The sequence below is a fragment of the Equus caballus genome, chromosome 3 (genome assembly GCF_041296265.1).
Source record: "Equus caballus isolate H_3958 breed thoroughbred chromosome 3, TB-T2T, whole genome shotgun sequence".
Taxonomy (NCBI): Eukaryota; Metazoa; Chordata; class Mammalia; order Perissodactyla; family Equidae; genus Equus; species Equus caballus.
The window spans coordinates 95,280,423-95,303,634 of NC_091686.1; the positions used below are offsets into that span (position 1 = coordinate 95,280,423).

The 23,212-nt window shown below is 42.8% G+C and overlaps 1 protein-coding gene across 2 annotated transcripts in view; it reads left to right on the forward strand.

Moving 5' to 3' along the window:
- Positions 1-23,212, forward strand: part of RELL1 (RELT like 1) — a 60,735-nt gene that overhangs the window by 23,553 nt on the left and 13,970 nt on the right. The window contains exons 3-8 of one of the 2 annotated variants that reach the window (XM_014738725.3): positions 995-1,098; positions 4,539-4,763; positions 6,618-6,689; positions 13,478-13,535; positions 16,435-16,671; positions 19,567-19,705. In XM_014738725.3, the coding sequence (XP_014594211.1) occupies positions 1,071-1,098; positions 4,539-4,763; positions 6,618-6,689; positions 13,478-13,535; positions 16,435-16,671; positions 19,567-19,705 (759 nt within the window). In that variant the 5' untranslated portion in view covers positions 995-1,070. The remainder of the gene's footprint in view (positions 1-994; positions 1,099-4,538; positions 4,764-6,617; positions 6,690-13,477; positions 13,536-16,434; positions 16,672-19,566; positions 19,706-23,212) is intronic. The other variant, XM_005608836.4, reaches the window with a different exon arrangement.

Genomic DNA, 23,212 nt, shown 5'->3' on the forward strand with positions numbered 1-23,212 from the left:
TCGGGTGGTTTGCTGGCAATCTTTGGCATTCTTTAGCCTGTATAAGCATCACCCTGATCTCTGCCTTTATCTTTACATGGCATTTTTCCTGTGTGCATGTCTATCTCCAAATTTCCCCTTTCTATAAGGACACCAGCCATGAGGGATTAGAATCTACCCTAGTGACCTCATTTTAACTTAATTACCTTTGTCAAGACCCTGTCTCCTAATAAGGTCACAGTCTGAGGTACTTGGGGTTAGGACTTCAACATATGGGTTGGGAGGAAGGCAAAATTCAACCTGTACCACCAAGCAAACTTGCTTTTTTCAGATATTTCCCATCTCAATGAATGGAACCAATGTCCACCAGGCTGCTGAAGCAGAAACTTGAGTATCATCCTTATCACATTGCTTGCCTATATATTAATTTGGGGTCTAGAGCTCACAGAACTTGGAGGCAAAATTTTGGAATAGGGACCATAGGGTCTTATAGGTTTACAAAGGGGTCTGTGACTCCTAAATGGCTGACAACCTCTGCTCTGTATCTTTTTTTTTTTTTCTTGAGTGTCTACCACCTTGGTAAAAAAAAAAAGTAATACATACATATGAATTTTAGAAAGTTATGAAACAATATAAAAATAAAATATAAAATTATCCTCTTATTCAATTACCCAGAATCACTTAATATTTTGGTCATTTCTTTGTACATTTTATGCCTTCATGCTTTTTTTTTTTACTTGTTGGATCATACTGTATGTAAGATTTTGAATCTGGCTTTTTAAGTTCAACATTGGATCATCAGCGTTTTCCCATATCTTCACAAAATCTTCATAAATAGTTTTAAATGGTGCACGTTATTCCATCAAATGGATAGATGATGAGCTGACTTAGGTATTTTCTTATTATCTCATTGTCAAACATGCAGGTTTTCACTGTTTTTTGACTTTTATAAACAATGCTGAAACAACTTTTGCTATTGATTTGGACTCAAAAACATAACTATTTTGTAATTCAGGTATGATTCAGCTGGGAGTGAAGGAGAAAGATGGACAGTGTCTCCAGTGTAAATTGAAGGAAAGCCAACCCTGCCTATGTTAACAAATGTTTTAGGCATTATTTGTAAGTAGTTACTTTGTGATTTAAAAGTCATTCTTCATTGAATTGTTAAGGTAGATCAGAGTATATTCTCCAGTCAACATTTTGCTTTGTAGTGGTTCTTTATAGTCTATAACAGGGCTGTCCAAATAACTTTTCGGGATGATGGAAATGTTCTTTATCTGACCTGTCGAATATGGTAGCAATTAACCACATGTGACTGCTGAGCACTTGAATTGTGGTTAGTGAAACTGAGGAGATTAAATTTTTAATTTTAATTCTAATTGACTTAAGTTTAAATAGCTATTTGTGGCTAGTGGTTACCATATTGGATACTGAAGTTCTATCAAGATGATGACTAAATACTTTTATAGTGCTTACCTTTTCCTAGACAATATTCTAAGTGCTTAATATATTAATATATGATTCCATGGGGTAGTCTTCCCGTTACTATAGCTATGTAAGAAATTACCCCAAATCTTAGTGGCTTAAAACAACAACAGTCATTTGTTTTGCTAAGGAATCTACAATTTGGGCAGGTTCATCAGAAATAGCTCATCTTTGCTCCATGCAGCATCAACTGGGGCTATTGGGTCGACTCCTAAGATGGCTCAGTCACATAATTGACAAGTTGATGACCGTTATTGGTTTCTCTCCTCAGGACAGCTTAGGCTTCCTCACAGCATGGTGGCTGGGTTCCAAAAGCAAGTGCCCCAAGAGATGGGAACTGGAAGCTGTCAGTTTCTTAAGGCCTGGGGCTTGGAAACTGACATAGCATCGCTTCCAACATATTCCATAGGTCAGGCAGAGCACAGAGTATATATTCAAGGGGAGGAGATGAAGACCTCCCCTCTCCCTGGGAGCAGAATTAAAGAATTTGGGGCCGTGTTTTAAAATCATCATCATAGAAAGGTGCAATCATTTTGATTCCATTTTACAGATGAGGAAACTGAGCACAGAGCAGTTAAATAACTTGCCCGAGGTGGCTCGCCTGGTAAGTGGCCAAGCTATTATTTGTGCCAGTCAGTCTGACCTTTTAACCTCAGTGCTACATTGCCTCTCTCTGTAATTCATGTTTCACTAGTTTAGATTCATACCTTCTTCAGTTTTTCCATGGTACAATAAGTATGAGATTAAGTGGCTGATACACGTTTGTAAATCACAAACTCTGTAAATATGTACTACTTGCAAAGGTTTACTAGATGTCCAATTAATGATGAAGACATTTTTCAACCACCTGATTCGGAAGGAGCTGTTTGGCTCCAATTCTGAGCCCCTCTGCTTTCATTCCCATTTCCTATTATTATTATAAAATGGAGAATTTTTTATCACCTCCAAATTGAAACAGACCAGTTTCTGAGTAAAACTCTCACAGTCTTAGCATGCTGTCTGCTTCACCTATTCCTGTTGCATGAAATATATGTTATTAAAAAGGAATTAATAAATAAAACTTATTTAGAATTGTAAAAGAAGTTAAAGAAATGTTTCTGGTTTTTACTGAAAGTGAGGCTTGAGGTTAAACCCTAATTTAGATGATATGTTTCCATATGTTTAGGAAAGTGTGCATATACTTTTATTTATTTATTCATTCATTCATTTATTAATTGTATTGATTCTTCGAAAAGAAATCGGAAAGAAAATATAGGTTATCCCAAATTCTAGAGGTTCCCTGATAAAACAATGAATGCAACCTTTTACAAACCTAAGAAACCGGGAATTTCCTTTCATGTTCAAAGATAGTGGATATTTCCATGTCAAAGAGAACATAGCCCTTTGTTGTAGGGCCTCTGCTTTGCAAACTAGGCTACCGTTTGATCCTGTTTCCTGCATTGATGAAATGTGGTCATTTCACACCTGGTTTTTGTCCCCATGTAATCATTACAACACAGATTCATTTTTCACCAAAATAGTCTTGAGAGAGCTTATAATTAAATGTATGTAGCTTTCCGCTTTCCGGATATCTTAAGCAACACGTATGAATCTCCCTGATGTAGAGAACCCCATTGTATCACTTCAGAATCCAAGTATTCCAAATAATGAGACTTCATTTCAATCACATCCCACATTTTTCTTTGGTCCTCATCCTACCTGACCCCCTCCTTCGTTTGATCATTCTCTTCTCATTTTGTGTCCGTGATCTGGTGCTTTGCTGATTTTCCACACAGTCAGCTCTTTCTCTGTTATCTCAATTGGCTGTGTCTTATGATTGTATGCTCCAGGCTCACTGTTTCTCACCTCTCTCCTTCACAGAGGTGATTCAGTTCCCCATATACGAGGACCTCTTGGGAGCCTGGGTGGCACCCCCGCCAGCCCAGATATCTGGCTGCCTCTGGTATAAGTTCATGTGATACTTTAACATACCTAAAGGCAAATTTCTCATTTTCTCCAAAAGATGTCCCTTTCCCAGCTTCCTTATTTTTGAAATCATAAAATAGGTACCCACTGTGATGTTTTCTTTGAGTGCCCCATGTATACCATCCATGGCGTCTCTCCCAGTCTGTCATCATCTGCCCATGGGTTGACTTGCTCAGTGCCTGTTTCCAGTGCTCCCCTACAAGCTCCAAGATGGCATTGGCTGTTATGTTGTTTATCAATCTCCCTATCCAGCTCCCTGCGTGGTGCTTTTCACATAATGGGCATGCCATAAATGTTAATTTGGATCAGTGAATGAACAAACAAATGCACATCTTTCCATTTGTATGTTTGCGCCCCTGGGTCAAAATCTTGATGTCATCCTGGATTTTTGTCTATTTTTCATACTCTAGATCTGTCAGTTTACTAAGTCCTTCAGAACATAAGCTCCATAAGGATGAGGATCTTTGTCCTTTCGCTCAGTCATATATCACAAGAATGGTGCCTGGCATGTAGTCGAGCCATTACTACATTGCAGAAATGGTTCTAAATGTTTTGCATGTAGTAATTTATTTCATCTTCGTAACAACCCTGGAAGGATGGGTAGGTACTGTTAGTGTGCCCATTTCATAAGAAACTGAGGCACGGAGATGTTCAGTCACTGTCCAGTGTCACATAGCTGCTCAGTGGTGGAGCTGTGACTTGAGCCCAAGTCTCCTGAGTCCGTGCTTTTAACCACTAAGTACTCTGCTGTAATATCACCTCGTGATTCTGTGTTTACTCTGTGCTGGACCCTTCACTAAAACTCTGTACATTAATTCCATGCCGTGTAGGTGCACTCCCAGATGAAGAAGCAGCGGCTGGCTTGGAGACGTCTTTAAAAAAATTACACAGGGTGGTACCCAGTTTATGAGTAGCAGGGACAGCATGGGACTGTTTTGACCCAAGCCTGGGCCCTCACACTGTTCTCCTGTCCTGCCAGGTCTACAGTGTCTGCCTGGCCCGTGGTTTGGGGAGCAGACTCGGATTTAACGTGACCATTTCCCAAGGTCGGCAGGTTTTTCTTGCCGCCTCCAGAAATCTAACGCAACCGTGTGTGTTTCTTCCTGTAGGGAATGGTAGCAGTCGCGCGTTGCACTCCAGAACAGAGACGACACCGTCGCCCACTAATGGTCCTGGGAACGGACACCCAGAATATATCGCGTATGCGCTGGTCCCTGTGTTCTTCATCATGGGTCTCTTTGGCGTCCTCATTTGCCACCTGCTTAAGAAGAAAGGCTATCGTTGTACAACAGAAGCCGAGCAAGATGTGGAAGAGGAGAAAGTTGAAAAGATAGGTAAATAACTTGGATTCTTTTTGTGGGGATGTCAATGAGGACTTTGTAAATAAGAAACCAGTCATATATATTTTCCATTTCTATGAGGCAAAACGATCCGTCCTAACAGCAGGTGGTGCAGTGTCTGTGTAGATTTCAAGTAACCACACCTAGAGGTTGAAACCTTGCTTTCAGTTATTAAATACCTACCAGGTGTTTTACTCTTACTTGCCTTGTAGCCTGAGGCAAGTTGCCTATGCTCTGAATCTCTGCTGTGTATAATTTAACTGAAATTTAATCCCAATTTAATTAAATTTTTAATTTAATTTATGAGGGCAGTAGTCTTCACCTTACAGGATTATTGTGAAGTTTAGACAGAACATGCATTTGCTGCTGGGTACATATGGACACTCAGTAGATATTAATCCTTACTATGATTATTGAATTGGATTCTAATTAGAGTGATGGGGAAATTAAATAGGTCTCACCATTTTTATGGTACTACTTTTGCTGGGAGACTTCTGTCTTAAGTCTATGTGATTAGAATTTATGTTCGTTAAGTAAATGATTGTGTGACAGTGCAGTAAAATTATGGCAAGAATGGCTGCCTGAGTATCAACTTGAGGGCGTCTCACCTTTTCCTCCTAACATGCAGTTGTTGGGTAGTGTTTGGAAAAACTTGAGAGATAAAATCCTGTTTTCTCCCCAGATAGTCTTTCCAATCATCCTTTAAGGCTGTTTCCTGACTTGGGCCTTGGGGAGTAGTGGATAACTCTCCATAGCCCTTTCAACTCCTCAAAGGCAGTTTTTGCAGAAAGGTGACATTTGGAGCAGGTCACCCTTCAAGCCAGCCCCAAGGGTGGAGTGGGGGGAACTTCTTCATTCCTTGCCAGCTTGCTGGCCTCTTGGTTTTTCCCACCCGCATTGACCTTTGAGGCAGAGAGGGAACACGGCTGCAGGATGAGTCATGTGTAAGCTCATGAGTGAACCAAAGCTGAGTGTTTGTCAACAGAAAGTGGAGCCTCCCCCTCTCCTCCTTCGTAGGTGCTCTGTAGGTTGGCTTAGCAGTCAGGATGGTGCTGTCCATCCAAACATACACATTCACGGAGGAGGTAGCTGACTGTGGATGGAGAAGACACTTCTCCAGGTGCACGGGTAGGACATCGCACAGCTTGATTTGTTCTCTGTGCACTAGGATGGAGTATTTCAATCCTCTCTCTTCCTTATTTTATTGAAACGAATAATACTGATCCATTTCAGAGTGGAGGTTTGATTTTTTTCAAAGACTATCACATATACAGAGTCTCCCAAAGTAAACTGAGTTTGTAGGCAGACAAGCCTGGCCAAAATTCCATCACTTAGAAGTGTAGTTAAAAGGAAAGGACAGTCTTATAAACATGGGTGATAATTGCCTAATTTACAGAAGAAATTAATACTCTAAATTTATATAGTACATCTGCAATTAAAATAAAATCCAAGGAGAACTTTTTTCTTTTAGTTAGCTTTTTTCTTCCCATTTCCCATAAAGGTTTAAGGGCATGATGAGAGAGAAGTAATGGTAGTAAGGACTGATAGAGATGCATGAAATTGTTGTCTTGGGAAGTGAGTGGGTGTTTGGACTTGAGAAGAGATTGGTGGGCAGCTCTGATACTTTTTATGCCTGTTGTGCCAAGGACGTCACTGTGTGCTGTGCGTTAGGCAGTTTGTGGTTGAAGGAAGGAAGCCCGGACTCTTAGCGTGATGGGTGATCTTTGAGTGATCAGCTGAGCTTTCTGGAGATGGTTCTGTGAGGTCTTGGGCTCTAAGGCTGAGTGTCTCCTTGACTTGACGCAGGTGACCAATTGTAACCCATTCTTACCTCCCCTTCTCTTTCAGAGTTGAATGACAGTGTAAATGAAAATAGTGATACCGTTGGGCAAATTGTCCACTACATCATGAAAAATGAAGGTATGGATATTTTCATGTTCCAGAACAATTGCAATATTTCTATGTTTTGCTAAAAACCTGCTTCAAAGAGTCAGGATTTGTGTGGGCTCTCCTGAAGATTTGATTTTTCTGAAGTTGTCAGCAGCACCTTTTACTAATCTCACTAATTCCTCAGCTTCCAGCGTCATCTGACCAGGAGAGTTTCACAAAAGTGAGTGTTCTAGGAGTCAGTCGATCTGAGTGTTTCAAAAGCCAGCCCTGGAGGTGATGGCTCACCCTTCAATCCTGGGCTCACCTCGATTTGCGGAAAGTCACATTCCCTCCCGGAGCCTCAGTTCCTCCTCTGTAAAATGAGGGTGCTGGCAATATTTACCTCATAGCGTTGTTGTGACATCCTGCACGTGGAGCGCTTTGTGTACAGTAAGCACTCAAAGATTATCTCTTCCTTTTTTGTACTTTAAAAAAATTGTGGTAAAATACAGACAATGTAAAATTTACCGTTATAACCATTTTAAAATGTACATTTCAGTGGCATTAAGTACATTCACAATAATGTACAACCATCACCCCATCTAGTTTCAGAACTTTTTCATTACCCCGAACTGAAACTCCACGCCCATTAAGCAGCCTCTCCCCATTCTCCGCCCTCCCCCCACCCCCAGCCCCTGGCAACCACTACTCTGCTTTCTGTGTCAGTGGATTTGCCTATTCTGTTATCTGTTCTTAAGTGTTAAAACTTTGTATGGATTTAAGCATTTTTTCCCCTTCTGAAATGCGTTCTAAACCCTTATTTTCTTAAATAGAGGATTAATTTAATCTTGGTTAGAGAAATTAGGATTCTTGTTTGGAACACTGGTGATTATCTTGATAGGCCACTGTGCCCTCAGTCACTTTGAGGTGTGTAAAACTCCTTGCCCACATACCTCATAGCTGCAGCTCTCCATGCTTTGACTTCTCATGAGAATTTAAAAGACAGCGTCTTCCTGGGGCTCTGTCTTGCTCTAGTCAGTGCTGACGCATGTGGTATGCACCCATGCAGCCGAGACATTTGTCCAAACGTTGAAATATGTCTGTATTGCTCATCAGTACCTGCTCTCCCACCCCTAGCCCTTCCCTGGGGACCCTCTACCCCCATATGCTCACTATTCAGCGAGTGCACCTGCGCAGCCCAGGCTGTTGGCCAGTGTTTTTGACTTAGAGAAACAGCAACGTCATATGGTTCAGCGTAATTTCGATTGTTCTTTACAGAACATGCTTTATGTATTTGGCATAGATCTAGTGCTTTGTGTGTACCATCTCATTTAATCCCTCTAGAGTGGGTAGTATTATACCCATTTTACAGATGAGGAAATGAAGGCTCCAGGTGGTTAAGTTTACATGGGTGGTGAGCAGCCCAGCTCTGTCTGGGTCTCTTTCAACTATACAACATTGCCTCTCCTCTCTTCTAATTTGCAGCTTTCGGTTACTACAGGACATAAAACCACAAAACCAAACTTAATAGAATGATGTTTAAAATAAGAACAAAAAAGACTAGAACACTTGGATTTTGATCTCTGCCTTCTGGAGAAGTGGTTATTAATTTGCACAAGAAATATACAAATACGTTCTTGGCACAGAAGCGTCAGCTGCTATAGAAGTGCACAGAGTAAGGCGTTGCTCCTGTGCCTGGCACCTTCGAAACTGCCTCCAGGGCTCTGGAGGGCTCGAGGCCTTTGGGACTTGGGCTTCTGAGAGCCGAAGTAGCTGCTCATTAGGGAGCATTGGATGAGGTGGATTACTGACAGTTGAATCGATTGAAATAAGTCAACTTTTAAAACTTTACCAGGAGCTGAGGTTCTTGCGTGTAACTTCATAGCGCGCACTGAGTGTTTGCTGCCTGCCAGGCCTGTTCTACGAGCTTTCCAGGGACTAACAACCTTCTGATTCAGGCATTTATTCCCATTTGACCGTTGAGAAACTCAGGCCCACACTGCTGAACTAACTTGCCAACATCTGGCCGCTGGCAAGTAGCAGAGCTGGGATTTGCACTCAAGTGTCTGATTCCAGTTGATGCTTCACCACTTGCTGTCACTGCCTCTTTCCTCCAGGAAAGAGGGATGATAAACTTTATCCTTTCAAAGAGACAAAATACACAGCTGGGGTAGTTTGTAGAATTCCTGAAACATTAACTCAACATTCTCAAAACTATCTTATGAGGTAGGCCCCTTTGTCACCCCATTTTGTAGATGAGGAGACAGAGCGCCAGGGAGTAAGAGCCTTGCCCAAGGTCACACAGCCAGCCCCGTGGCAGCACGATGCCAGCAGTGGGCTTCTTCACTCCATTACAGCAGAGGAGAAGCGTTTGGGTCTCTGGAGCAAGCAGACTATATAATTCCCTCGCCTCCCACACTCATGGGCAAATAAGGCTGTTCTTTTCTTTTTTAATTATATCCTTTTCCTTTTGGAAAGTGGCCTTTGTGTTTCCGCTGTGTTGATTACCAGTAGGTAACCTTAGAGAAATTCCAAGGCACTGATTTCATTGTTTCTCCTCTGCTCCCCAGGTCTTTCCTGTCTGTCTTACTCTTTAGCCGCTTCCCTGTCAGTGCCCTCATCTGTCTCCCTGTGATTTCCCTAGTGACCTGTGAGCATGGGTGGTGGCTCTGATGCTTGTGCAGCCCTTGGTTCTCGTTGTTTTTTGAAGATTGGCACCTGAGTTAACAACTGTTGCCAATCTTCTTTTTTTTTTTTCCGCTTGTTCTCCACAAATCCCCCCAGTATACAGATGTATATTTTAGTTGTGGGTTCTTCTAGCTGTGGCATGTGGGACACTGCGTCAGCGTGGCCTGACGAGCGGTACCATGTCTGCGCCCAGGATCCGAACCAGCATAACCCTGGGCTGCTGAAGTGGAGCTCTCAAACTTAACTGATCGGCCACGGGGCCAGCCCTCTTGGTTCTCCTTGACCACCAGGGGACAGCTGATCTCACTGGACCTCCTCTTCCAGCTGTGGCCATCTCTAGCTTCCAGGCTGTGCCCAGACCACAGCTGGGTGATGAGATGCACACCTGGGTCTCTTACCAGTTAGAACCTAGCATTTTTAGTTTGCCTTTGAGACAGAACTCCTCCACGGGACAAATGCATTTTTCTTTTCTTGTCTCTGTCATGAGCAGACTCTGAACTTAATATCAATTTAGACCTCCCTGTTGGTGTTAATTTAATTTTCTATTTTTTTCATTGTAAGCACACTGTAACATAACTTTTCTTTAAGCATTGGAGAAAAAAAGAAGGAATACAATTGAGTACAATCCATCCATGACCATTTTCCCATGTTTATTTAGGTTTTCTTTGCCTCTCTTTACATATTTTAAAACATTTGCAATCATTGTATATGGCTAGTCTTCTGCTTTGCATTTTGAATTTGGCTAATGGGGTAATATTTCACCTGTACAGATGGTGACATTCTTGTGTATGGGTCAAACACATCATGTCTTGAACGCTGCAAATCAGTTTAGTTTAGATAAATACCTCTTGAAGGATGAATCTGTGCACTGATTGTTTTCCTCCTAGTCCCAAGCCTTGGATTAACTACAGTGCTGCCTTTCATCTATCTTTCTAAGTAGAGCTGAACTGAAGACTGTTGGGTGGTCATTGGAATTTTCTTGCCTTGTATGGGAGTTTGGACCCCTGGCGGTCTAGTGGTTAAGATCGGTGCTCTCACTGCGGCAGCCTGGGTACGTTTCCCGATCAGGGAACCACACCACCCATCTGTTGGTTGTCATACTTTGCAGCTGCATGTTGCTGTGATACTGAAAGCTATGCCACCGGTGTTTCAAATCCCAGCAGGGTCACCCGTAGTGGACAGGTTTCAGTGGAGCTTGCAGACTGAGACAGACCAGGAAGAAGGACATGGCCACCCACTTCTGAAAAAATTGGCCGTGGAAACCCTATGAATAGCAGCTGTCTGATATAATGCCAATGGATGGGAGGATGTCACAGACACCTGGCAGGGTTCCGCTGTGCTGTACACAGGGTTACTAGGAGTCACAATCGACTGCTTTATACATATTATCAGGCGGAAATTCAGGAAAGAAAAGAGGCATTTCCTGGAAATTACTGCCCACTAGAAAATTTCCCCCTTTCTTGATGGGTTTTTCTTGCCCTGTAAATGATTCCTCCTATTCTCTGGAAACCCATGAAGGGAAGTTGACAAAATGCTGACAAGCGTAGGGGAAACCATCTTTTATGGCTTACTGGAGTTATGGGCAATATGCAAGGAGATATATATTTAATATAGAACTTAATTAGATTATTGCTCTTTTATAGTAATTTTACAACCAAATTAAAGCTTGTGTTTAAGTTCTAATGGTAGTGTTATGTTAGAAAGTTTTCTCACCACAGGAAACCAAAAGTGTTCCCAAGGGACAGATTACTGAAGTTTACGCCCTGGTATAAACTGGAAGTTAGACTAGAGACTAGGGCATGTATGCATGTGTGCGTGTGCACAAATGTGTGTGTTGGTGCCACGTACAGCTGAGGAACCTCCTCAGACAGGGTGGGTGTGAATGATGCTTGCCTGGAAGGCTGCATCTACTCTTAAAGACTCCTTCATAGCAAACAGGGCCTGTTTACTAACTATTTCTGCGAGATAAGGGTGAGGTACAGGAATACATGGGAAACAACACAAGTATAGAAAAATAAGTTTTAGTAATGATTTTAATCCATTTTAATAACCTTCCTGAGATCATTTTATAATTCGATGTTTCTAAAGGAGGTCATCATTTTATAGGTGATTCGTTTTTTCAGGCACCTATTGAAACTTTTGTTTTTGAAAAGCTCATTCTTAGACGTGAGCACTGTTAGTGTTATGTCTGTCTTCATACCTTTTGTTGTTGTTGTTTTTCCTTTTTTCTGTTTATAGTTTTGAAGTTTGGTAAATGATGGCAGCATATAAGTGTTAACTGGCAGATTATTGGGTATTCCCTAAACCCTTTATCTGAATGAAAATTGTTTTTCTGAATCCTTATTATTAGTCAAATGGGAAAATGACTGACATCGCTAGATTATTCTTAAATTTGTCCTACTGAGGGTAACTGTCTCTGTGGTGTGGGAGAAGAAACTGCCGATCCATTTCAGTACCTTTTTGTAAATACACGTCTTATTTAGAACAAGAGTTGTTTGGAAATGCGTTTGGACAGCCTCATGAATAGTCATGAAGGGCAAAGAAAGTATTTCTTTTAGAAAAGGATGGTATGCTGTGCTAATGTTTCTTTAAAATCCTCATGTATTTGTGAGGGTTGTGATGGGGTGAAAACTGGATCATGGAGGCAAAAAAAATCTTATTACTGTTTTATATGTAAAACACAAATATACATATAGTACCTACATAGATATATATCTGCATTATTATAATTTCATGGGAGAGTGATTAGGGGAAAAAAAAAGTCAAAAAAGCCTCCTGGATGGAGCAATAATTATTTAAATTAATTAAATTAAATTTAAAAAGGTTAAGAAACACTGTATAAAGCCTTAACTGTTAACTCTTAAAAGCAGCAGTGTTGGAACTAGAGTTAATTTTCTTCCTCCAGGGAAGTCATTTGAAATGTTAAATGTTAAATGTTGGTGTTAGCTCACACAGTAAATAGTGATTTTTTATTCTTTCATCTCTGGAGAATTTATTGTGGTTTGTCATGAGAACAGTGCTTTAAAAATCAATGGAGGGGCTGGCCCAGTGGCCTAGTGGTTAAGTTCGTGTGGTCTACTTCAGCAGCCCAGGGTTCACAGGTTTGGATCTAGAGTGCGGACCTACAAACCACTCATCAAGCCATGCTGTGGCGGTGTCCCACATACAAAATAGAGGAAGATTGGCCACACATATTAGCTCAGAAATAATCTTCCTCACCCCCCAAAATCTATCTATCTATCTATCTATCTATCTATCTATCAATCTCAATGGACAGGTTAAGAGTCAGTAATGACATTTGGCCTTGCCAATTAAATCTCCAAGAGAAACTTGGACATTCACTTCAGTCTTTTATCCTTGAGAGCTTGCCCACTCTACAAGAGGTGAACAGAACATTGTGCATCCATGTGGGATGGGAACCCAAGAAGCTTGGATTTTAATTTGCTCTTGTTGACAGCCTAGCCCCCCATGTAGAAATCTGGATTAAAAAAAAATAATTAACACTAGAAGTCTAACTTAACTCAGTCCCTATTAGATAACTTATCTGTATCACCAACACTTGAAATTTTAAGATATCTGGCCAGAATTCAGGTCTTGTATGGTCCTGAAGCAGATCTAAGCTAAATGGCCCACCTGGCAGATTAACCGTCTCCCATCCCTGCTTATGTGTGGGATAGACCTGATACTGCATGGGTCTCCAGAGTTGAGGGCTAATTATTTTGGCACATGCAAGTTATTAGAACACAGGTCTCTTAAGACATAGATTTCACTACCTATTCAGCAAAGTCAGCTAAATGCAACAGAACAGCAGTGTGTAAATTTCCCTGTGGTTTGAGAAGAGGGGAAAGAAATGCATTTTTCTGTCGTATTGCTAATGATGTGTAGGAAGCAAAGCTCTATAGTAGATCTGCTTTCTTTGCGTAGATTCTGTCACTCATACTAAATTCCTCAGTGGTGAAAGTCATTGACAGATGGTGCCATATCCATGGGGTTACCTTGGGAAAGACCCTCCCTTCTCCAGGACCCCAGGGCTCATCTGTGAACTGAAGGAACTCAATTAGGTGTTTTTCCAACAGTTTTTCTGATGTGATAATTCTGTGTTTACTCATCTGATTCATCCCATTTTAATTCTTTACTTTTTTTCTCCTTAGCAAACGTGGATGTTTTAAAGGCATTGGTTGCAGATAACACCGTGAATGATCCTGAAAGGTGAGAGCTTCGCTCGCCATTTAGTGGGACATTTTTTCCAATTAGCTACTGGAGCAGGTTTCCCAACTTTGGCACTATTGACATTTGGGCCAGATAATTCTCTCCTTGGGGAACTGTCCAGTGCACTGTAGAATGTTTAACAGCATTCCTGGCCTCCACTCAATGGATGCCAGTGTCCCCCTCCCTGGCTCTGTGTGACAACCCAAAATGTCTCTACTCATGGTCAATGTCCCCTGGGGGCATATCGCCCCTTGTTGAGAACTGCTGTGTTGGATAATAATGATGGGAGATAGTAACAGTGTTGAAATTAGGGGTCTGGATTGGGTCTTACCTCCACCACTTATTGACCACCTTTTCTTGGGCAAGTTAACTGACTGCTCTGTGCTTAAGTTCCACCATCTCTAAAATGGAGATAACCATTGTACCAACTTCACTGGGTTATTATAAGGAATATAAAGTACCTTGGGCATTGAAAGACCTCCATGAACATGATGATTAAATGAAAAACCAGGCTGGTTTGGGGGCATCTGGTAAGTTCTACTCTGTATTACCAGTTTTAGGTCACGGTTGCTGAGCCTCATAGTCCTTCTTAATTAATTACAGATAATTACATTTCTATATAATTTTTCATTTCTTCAACAAGGAGCGTTTATTGAGTGCCTACTGTGCTGGGTGCCATGCTGGAGCTGGGCGGTCAGAGATCCTTGCTGTGGAGGACTCTGTCTAGTGGGGGATGGAGACGTGTGTGTGAGGCTTTATGGTGGAGAGCGTGAGAATGCTGTAGAAGAAGTAAAGACCAGATGCTCTGGGGGCTCCTGGGCCAGCAGGAGGTCAGGGGAAGTTCACAGAAGAAGTGCCATTTGAGTCAGGTGTGGGTCAGGCAGAGACAGGAGGCAGGGGCTGCTTGTAGGCAGAGAAAGTCCAGGAGAAAAGGCATGGGAGCATGAGAGTGTGGGACGCACCTGAGAAGGTTCAGTCTGGGGTGACCAGAGAAGGTGCTGGGGACAGTAGCAAGAAGGCAAGGAAGGCAAGTTGGGACCCAGTCACATGGCAAGGAGTTTGGACCTTTTTGTGCTTACGCTATGGGTGATGCCCCCAGCACGTCCGGTCAAACTGGCCGTGTTTGATTTGCATTTTTAGCGAGGTGACTCAGGGACAGGAAGGTCACTTTTGGAAGCTCTGGTGATGTCGTTCACAGAAACATACGAGCTGTGTTGCCTCCCACCTTCCGGCTCTGACCACAGACACCTGGCGTTAGGACTGTGTTCGTTCCTGGTGTCTTTGCCCCGGTTGTCTTTGAGCTTCATCACGTAGTGCCTTCACTGGGTTTTGTGCACAGTGGCTGCTTGATCAGTGTTTGTTGAATGAATGTTGTTAAACCTTTGGATTCAACTTTCTAGTCTATGGTGTTAATTTAACATTGTTTTACCCCAGAAAGCTGCTGCTGTGTGTTTTTGTTTGAACAATCTAAAGAGCATCCCTAAAGAGCAATAGGAAACTTTTGCTTGTCTGTGATGTTTTCAGACTATCTCCTCGAACACAAGCTACACTTCTTTTTAATGTGCAAGTGGGCTGGTTTTCCGCTGCATAAAGGCTGGCTTATGCTGTCATAAGACTTCCATGTGCCTTTGGGGCTCTTGGCACAGTCTCAGGTGTCAGGCTGTGCTGTGATGTGCCGCCCCACCTACCCTCCTACACCACGTCAGAGGGCTGATTTCTGGTCAGGCTGGCCCTGTCCTGTTTTAATTCCTCCTTTTCTAGTGGCCCAGAGCCTTGACATGTGCCTTTTGAAAGTAGCCAGCCTCTGGCCTACATACTTCTGCTTTTTATATTTCGCATGGCTAGATTTCTTCTTGGTTATCAGAGTGATCTCCCTGTTTCTGAAGCACAATAGCATGGTGGTTAAGAACATGATTTCTACAATTAGACTTTCTAGATTTGGATCTCAGATCCGTCACTTATTAGCTGTGTGAGCTTAGGCAAGTGACTTAACTTCGCTGAACCTCAGTGTCCTCTCTCTCTCTCTCTTTTTCCTTTGTGAAGAAGATTGGCCCTGAGCTAACATCTGTGCCAATCTTCCTCTATTTTATATGTAGGACAGTGCCACAGCACGGCTTGATGAGCGGTGTGTGGGTCCGTGCCCCGGATCCGAACCTGTGAACCCTGGGCCGCCAAAGCAGAGTGCACCAACTTAACCACTACACCACTGGGCTGGCCCCAATGTCCTCATTTTTAAAATGAGGAAATTAATAATACCTACCTTATAAGGTTTTGTAAAGATTAATTAAATTAACATTTATCAAACGCTTAGAATACTATGCGTTAGCTATTTTTATTATTACTATTATCAACACTGTTGGCATCTCTTTTGATATTTTGACCTAAAAGCTTTCTTCTTTTGATGCAATACTCAGATTGGATCAAATATTCTATCTTAAGAGATCATTGGATCATTTGGTTGGAATTTAAGTTTCTTAATCCTCCAGGGCGCATAGATTCAGGTCATCCCTTTGCTTAGAGATTTAAGCAGGCCCTGGGCTCTGTGTGAGAGGTCAGTGTGATTGCATGAAAATGGAGATGAGTCATTTAGAAAGAAACCTAATACTTTAAATTCAAACAGGTGCCACATCATTAGAAGCAGTGGCTTATTTCCAGCCAGTTAATTCCAGTCTAGAAGTGATAAATCACACTCTTGCTGTTTAAAATGCACTGTCATTGCATGGTCATAAGAGCTGAGTACCAGCTGCCTAAGAGCAGTTCACGGAGCCCATGTGTATGATTGGAAGAGGCGTTTTTTATTTTGATTTAAACCTGCTTCTTACATCACAGGGAGAGATTGCCGAGCTGGTGTTTCTTTTAAGTAACCGGTTCTACCTTTTCCTTTTCCTTCCCCCCTTAGCCCCGTGACCCCCAGCACTCCTGGGAGCCCGCCGTTGAGCCCCGGGCCCTTGTCACCGGGGGCCACCCCAGGGAAACACATCTGTGGACACCATCTGCACACGGTTGGCGGTGCTGTTGAGAGGGATGTGTGTCATCGGTGTAGGCACAAGCGGTGGCACTTCATAAAACCCACCAACAAGTCCAGAGAGGGCCGTCCGAGGCGCCAAGGAGAGGTCACCGTCCTCTCTGTGGGCAGGTAAGATCCCTGTGGTCACTTTGGGTTTGTGTGACGTGGCTGCTGTGGTGCGTGCATTTCTGCTTACCTGTTAAGTACAGAGGAGGTTCTCCTAAGCCTGGCTCAGGTCACACCTCTGGGCTTTTTAGATGTTTTCTGGTCTGAGGTCTGCATTTTTCCAATAGCAGAAGAATCCTAAGAGCTGGGTATTGCTAGATCAGATGTATTAATTGAGGTAAAAAATTAATTCTTGCTGTATGAGTGTTCTCCAGAGAAGCAGAACCAATAGGATAGATGTAAGAGGAGATTTATTGTAGAAATTGGCTCATGTGATTATGGAGGCTGAGAAGTTCCATGATCTGCGTCTGTGAGCTGGAGCCCCAGGAAAGCTGGTGGGGTAGCTCAGTCCAAGTCTGAAGGCCTGAGAACCAGGGGAGCTGATGGTGCAAGTCCAGTCTTAGTCTGAAGACCCGAGAACCAGGAGGGACCATGTCTGAGGACAGGAGAAGATGGATGTCCCAGTTCAAGTAAAAAGAGTAAATCCGCCATTTCTCTGCCTTTTTATTTTATTCCGGCTCTCAAGGCATTGGATGATGCCCACTGGGATTGGTGAGGGTGATCTTCTTTACTCGGTCTACCAATTCAAATGCTAATCTCTTCTGGAGACCCCCTCACAGACACACCCAGAAATAATGTTTTACCTGCTATCTGGGCATTCCTTAGCCCAGTCCAGTTAATGCATACAATTAACCATTACACTTGCTCTGGTAGATAAAGCCTAACTATATACAGAATAGAAGTTTATATTTTGTTTATAGAAATTGAAAGATCAGTGGGTGACTCTTGAACCAATCATCCAGAGTCCCAGGTCCTTTCCATCTTGTGGCTCTGCCAGGTTTGCTAGCAGAAAGGCAAAGTATGTGGAAGATTGTTCGCAAGAGGTTTTAATGAGATAGGCCTGGAAGTTCACATTCCACTGGCTAGAACTCAATCACTTGGCCACACCTAACAGTCAGGGAGTTGGGAAATGTCATCCAGCCATGTGCCAGGAAGGAGAGATGGAGCTGGTCCACAGCTCTCCAGTCTTTGCCACATAAGCTCCATGTGGATTCCTGGGACTGCTTTCTTTTAGTTTACCACACCTGTGTCCTGGGCTTCCCAGTCCTATAGTACCATTTACTTGTGCCCCATATGTGAGGCAGAGATCTTGCAGTTCAAGTGATGAATCAGTTTGCTTATAGGTAGAGCATTTTTGCAGTGGAATTCTTCTGCAGTGTCTGCTCTTTCAATTTTGATTCTCATGCAGGGGCTGCATTGACAAGGCTTTAGAGAGGCAGTAGAGAGTAATGGTTAAGAGTGTGCGTACTGGAGCTAGGCTGGGAAGCACTGAGCAAAAGTTGACAGTAATGCATACATAGTCCTTCTTTCTCTATGGACGAACTTTGGGAGGAGTAGCCTGGAATCATTGCATTTACCTTGTTGGAGTCCTGGCACCACTGCATACAAACTGTTACTTCTTTCAGTGCCTCAGTTTCCCCCTCGATAAAATGGAGATGCCGTTAACACTCCCCTCATCTGATTTACTGTGAAGACTCAATAAGGTGACTCATGTAAAGGTCTTAGACCAGTATTTGGCACTTATGCACTCAAGAAATGTTGGCTATTATTATTATTATTTTAATTCACTCGAGTTTCATCACGGGCTGCACAAGCAATGAAGAGAAGGCTGTAGGGCTGTGTGCCACTTACAGCAAAACAGTACAACTCATGACCACGCTGTTTTATTAAGAAGCAGAGTCATAGGAATTTACGAATGTGGAATGTAATGAGAACCTGCAGCTTGTTTGGACAAAGCATATTTTGTTTGCTTTAAAAAAATCTGATGAAATTTTCAACTCAGATTCAACATGACTTTTTAAACGCCCCAAATCCCATGGTCTGTCTTGGATGTAGAATATTAGGAACGTTTAATTATTACAGGCTGCGTTTTAGCATGCATTGTGTAAAAAGAGGCTTAGAGTTCGACAGAATAGGTTAGTGGTTACAAGTCTTCCCTGATTTCTTTCACTTCCTCAGAGTCTCCCTCCTCCTTATGGTTGATGACCTCATTTTAAACAAAGACAGAGAATTTATTTTTGATAGTTTTAAGGGAAATTAAAGCCAGAACCAGAAAGAACCTATTATGAAGACTTCAGGGATTTGATGATGATGTACTAGAAAAAACAGTCAAATTGAATACGTTTCTTTAATTTTTCTCTTAATTCTTAATGAAAACCTCTTCCTTAATTTCCTTAACTTTTCCCTTAATCCTTAATGAAAATTAACCCAGATTTTCTTTAAAAAAACCCAAAGAACCAGACAAAAACCAAACAGACACAAAAACCCTACCGCCAGCTGATACTAATAAATGTGCAGTTGGGGCTCCTCTTGCCGCGTGCGCGCGTGCATGTGTGTGTGTGTGTGTCGATAGGAGTCTGATGAGTGTGTGCTGTCTTTGAGTAAGGCAGCTGTCTGGTGAACATTTTGCCTAAGTCAGTCTGATTTGCAAACTTGTCTTGCTTTTATTCAGCCTCTGTGGCTTATACAGCTGATGTTAAGGCTCATGTCACTATAGAAACCATAACGCTGAGGCTGTTTAATGGTTGAGTACCCATGTTTTTGAATGCGTTTTCCATGCTCTATAAAGTATCCAGCATAGTCTGTGATGTGTTAAGTGAAAATCAGCTGGAAAGTTTGGCCAGTGACATGGGGAGTTGCTGGATAGGAATGCCCCTCCCATTGAATATGGTGTTTTTCATTGTTGTCCTAACTTTTGGCTGAGTTCGCTTGGGCTCCTCTAGATGGATGATTTTTGGTTCACTCATAATTCTTGTTTACTGGAAAAGCAAAGTTCATCAAATCTCTTTACCCCCTTAGGTTTAGAGTTACGAAAGTGGAACACAAGTCAAATCAGAAGGAGCGGAGAAGTTTGATGTCAGTTAATGGGAACGAAGGCGTCAATGGGGAGGTCCCTGTGACTCCTGTGAAGAGAGAACAAAGTGACACTGAGAAGCAGGTGAGTGGTAGTTTTGGTGACATTGGGAGTGGGGTGGTGCATGGTGGGAGAAGGTACTGAGAGCCTCTCTGGGGTGTGTGGTGGTATAGGCAGGACCTGACAGAGAAATGAGAATGCTTTTATGGAACTAAAGGACTGCAAGGGACTAAACATGATTACTTGTCTGTCCACAGCTTCTTGTAAAGAGGCCCCAAACTCAGGTGCCTCCAGGGGCTTGGCCTACATGATGATGAGGAGATAGGATTACTTCTGAGACAATGTGGAGTGGTGGGAATTGTGGCAAACTAGAAATCACATAACTCCTCTTTGGGTTTGCTTTACCACAGGCAGAAGGCACTTAGTGTTGCTAGATCTTATGCAAATAAGGGTAGAAATCTAGACTCTTTAAATGTGAGATCACCATAGCTTTTTACATGTTGGCAGCTTATTAAATTTCCTTTAAAAAACCGTGCAGGCCAAATGAAATATAATCTTGTTATCATTTCTAGGTAAACTGTGATTTGAAAAAGCCTGGAGCAAGCAAACTAAAGGAAAAAGCTCCTTTAATTGAGTTGGAAACCAATTTTCTTTGATGTGCCACAGTTCTAAAATACCCCCCAAAAGGATATTACTCTTTCCACCAAATATTTTTGAAGCAATTTAAAAGCAAAAGTGAATGTTTCTTGGTTCGGCAGTTTTCATTTTGGAAGATACTGCTTGAAAAGAAAAAAAGCCTGTGATAACTTGATGTTGGCTTAGCTTTCAACTTACTCTTTTCTTGCTGTTTTGGCTTGAGTAGCATTTCTTCCTTTCGTGCTTCTTACTATGTGAAAAAAGGCAAGTGTGAGAACTCAGGGGTGCGCATGCTTCAAAAGTTCCAGTGCACCCTTCTGAGGCTGAACATTAAAGCAGAAGAGATCACACTTACAAAGGGAGGAGAGGGTGGGGCAGGGGGGGCGTGGACTGGCAGCGTCCTTGAAGGTACGGGGAAATAGCAAGGTTGATCCTGAGCCCTCGGGTCAGGTGGCCAGCTTCAAATCCCAGTTTGCTCTCACTAGCACTGGGAACTGGGCAGGTACTTGGCCTTTTATTCCTCACTGTCCTCGCTGGAAAAGGAAATGATGCTACCTGCCTCCAGGGGTGGCCGTGAGAGTTCCGTGAAACAGCACATGAAGCCCAGGGCCTGGCACATAGGAAATCCTCAGTCAGTGATGCTGATTGTTAGAAATTAATTCATTTTTGGTCAGTGTGGTTGAGCGGAGGAGAGAAGTGGATTTTGGGTGAAGCTTCTCTGATAATCTATCAGGCTCAGAGGGGTTGAGAATGTTCTGGAAGTAACATGGAAGAGGAATGCTCCTGAATTCTGTAAGATGTAGGGCTCTGATAGCTTTCCAGGGCTAATTCTTGCAGTCTTGCCTTTGGGGAGATCTGCCACCTTCCCCTGAGTTGAGGAGCTGAGTACAGAGCAGACAAGTTTGTTTTTGGCTTCTCAGCTAGTTGCCTTGGGGAATGGCACCAAGAGGAATTTAGGAAAAGGAAGAGGATGCTGAAGATAATAATCAAAGCATCTGATGTCAATTCAGTATTCTAGTCTTCTGGGCATGGTACTGATCTGTATCTCACATGTCCCCATTATAAACATCTCCTAATGAGATGGATACTATTATCCCAGTTTTGTACATTAGGAAACCAGTGAATGGAGAGGGTACGTTACATGTTAAGGATCACATGTCGACGAAAATAATCCATAACCAATCTATAAATGAAAATTTGGGTGAGTTTATTCTGAGGTGAAATCTGAGGACCATGGCCCGGGGCCTTTCTTCCCAAAGGAAGAAAGGGAACCGAAGAAGTGGGGTGCACAGAGTGGTTATATGCCCCCAAACAGGGTGTTTCACATATGATTGAAATGTCCCTCCCACAATAGTCACAAGATTGCTCTGTCGGCACAGCACTTGATGGACACAGCAGGTAGTGGGTCTGCTATCTTGGTGGGCGTAGCAGGAGGCAAGTCTATTGTCTGGAGCTGGGCGGTCACAGGTGAGCACAGCAATCAGTTTCTAGCCTAAGGAAAGATGCTTAATCCTTAAGGAGACGCCAACGTTGGGAGGGGGAGGGAAGTTGCACCTTTATCTCAAGGGCCTTTGTTCTTGCCATAGGGAATATCTAAAGCAGATAAACAATGCATGCTGAACAGCCACGGTCAGGCCCTTTTGGAAAGACAAGGTCAGGCCGAATTAGGTTTATACCAAATGGCTTCCTCATATTCTCCAATATATCCTATTGCTTGCCATTTTTATTTGTCACATAGCTGGAAAGAGAAGCTGATTTGAACCTAGCTCTCTGACTACAAGATCAACTACACTCTTCTACCGTCCTAGGAGCTCATGAAGGGGCAGCCCTCCACCGATGAATGGGGGCCATTTCTACCAATGATCTGGAAGCTTGTGATCTAATATGGTAGCCACTAGTCACTTATGGCTACTTAAATTTAAATTACCTAAAATTAGAAATTTAGTTCTGCAGTTGCACTAGTCACATTCAAGTGTTCAGTAGCCACAGATGGCTAGGGTCTGCCACGTTGGACAGCACAGATACAGAACATTTCCATCGTTGCAGAAAGTTTTATCGAACAGAATAGATGGTACCTTAGATGTTAGAATTGGAATCCTAAGTGACTTCGGTGAGTTAGAGAAGCATTCTGATTAAACTCATGAGGACTTGCCTGTCAGGAGGAGAAGCATCTGGCTATTCAAGTCCAAGGTGAGAAGCGCCCAGCCAGTTTAGTCTCAAAGAAAGCGTGGGTTGTAATGACAGTCTGTACATGAGTCATCTACCTGGCAATGTATCCAGAGACGGAGCAGACCATGCACAAGAAGAGTCTGCTCACCCTCAGGCTAGAAAGATCCCTGTCAGGCTCAGCCCTGTTAGAGCCTCACTAATGTGCCGTGGCTGGTTTTGGCCACTACTGCCTGGAAAGAAGTTGAGATCTGGGAAGGTTAAAAGAATTAGGATTGCTCAGCTGATTTTCGCCCCCAAATTTTGTCTGTAGGAATTTGATCTGATCATCTGAAGTCCTGACCGCATCTAACCGGTTGACAATTTGATAGTCTCTGCAAAGCACATGGTTAGCCACCCGGATTTTGTAAAAGAGCATTGGATTTGATCAGAAGACCTGGGCTCACATCCTAGCTTCACCATCTGGAAATTGTACTTAACTGTCTTTACTTTCAGTCTCCTTGAATGTGAGATAGGAGATTCAGTTCATTGATTAAGGCAAAGGCGGAGAGAGCGTCTGGTGTGTAGTTGCTTCTCGGTAAAGGGTGGTCATGTTGTGTTGTGCAAATCAGCGATGAGCCCATGAATGACCTTAGAAAGGGGCTGGGCTGGCCCGGTGGCCGAGTGGTTAAGTTCGCGCGCTCCGCTGCAGGCGGCCCAGTGTTTCGTTGGTTCGAATCCTGGGCGCGGACATGGCACTGCTCATCAGACCACGCTGAGGCAGCGTCCCACATGCCACAACTAGAAGAA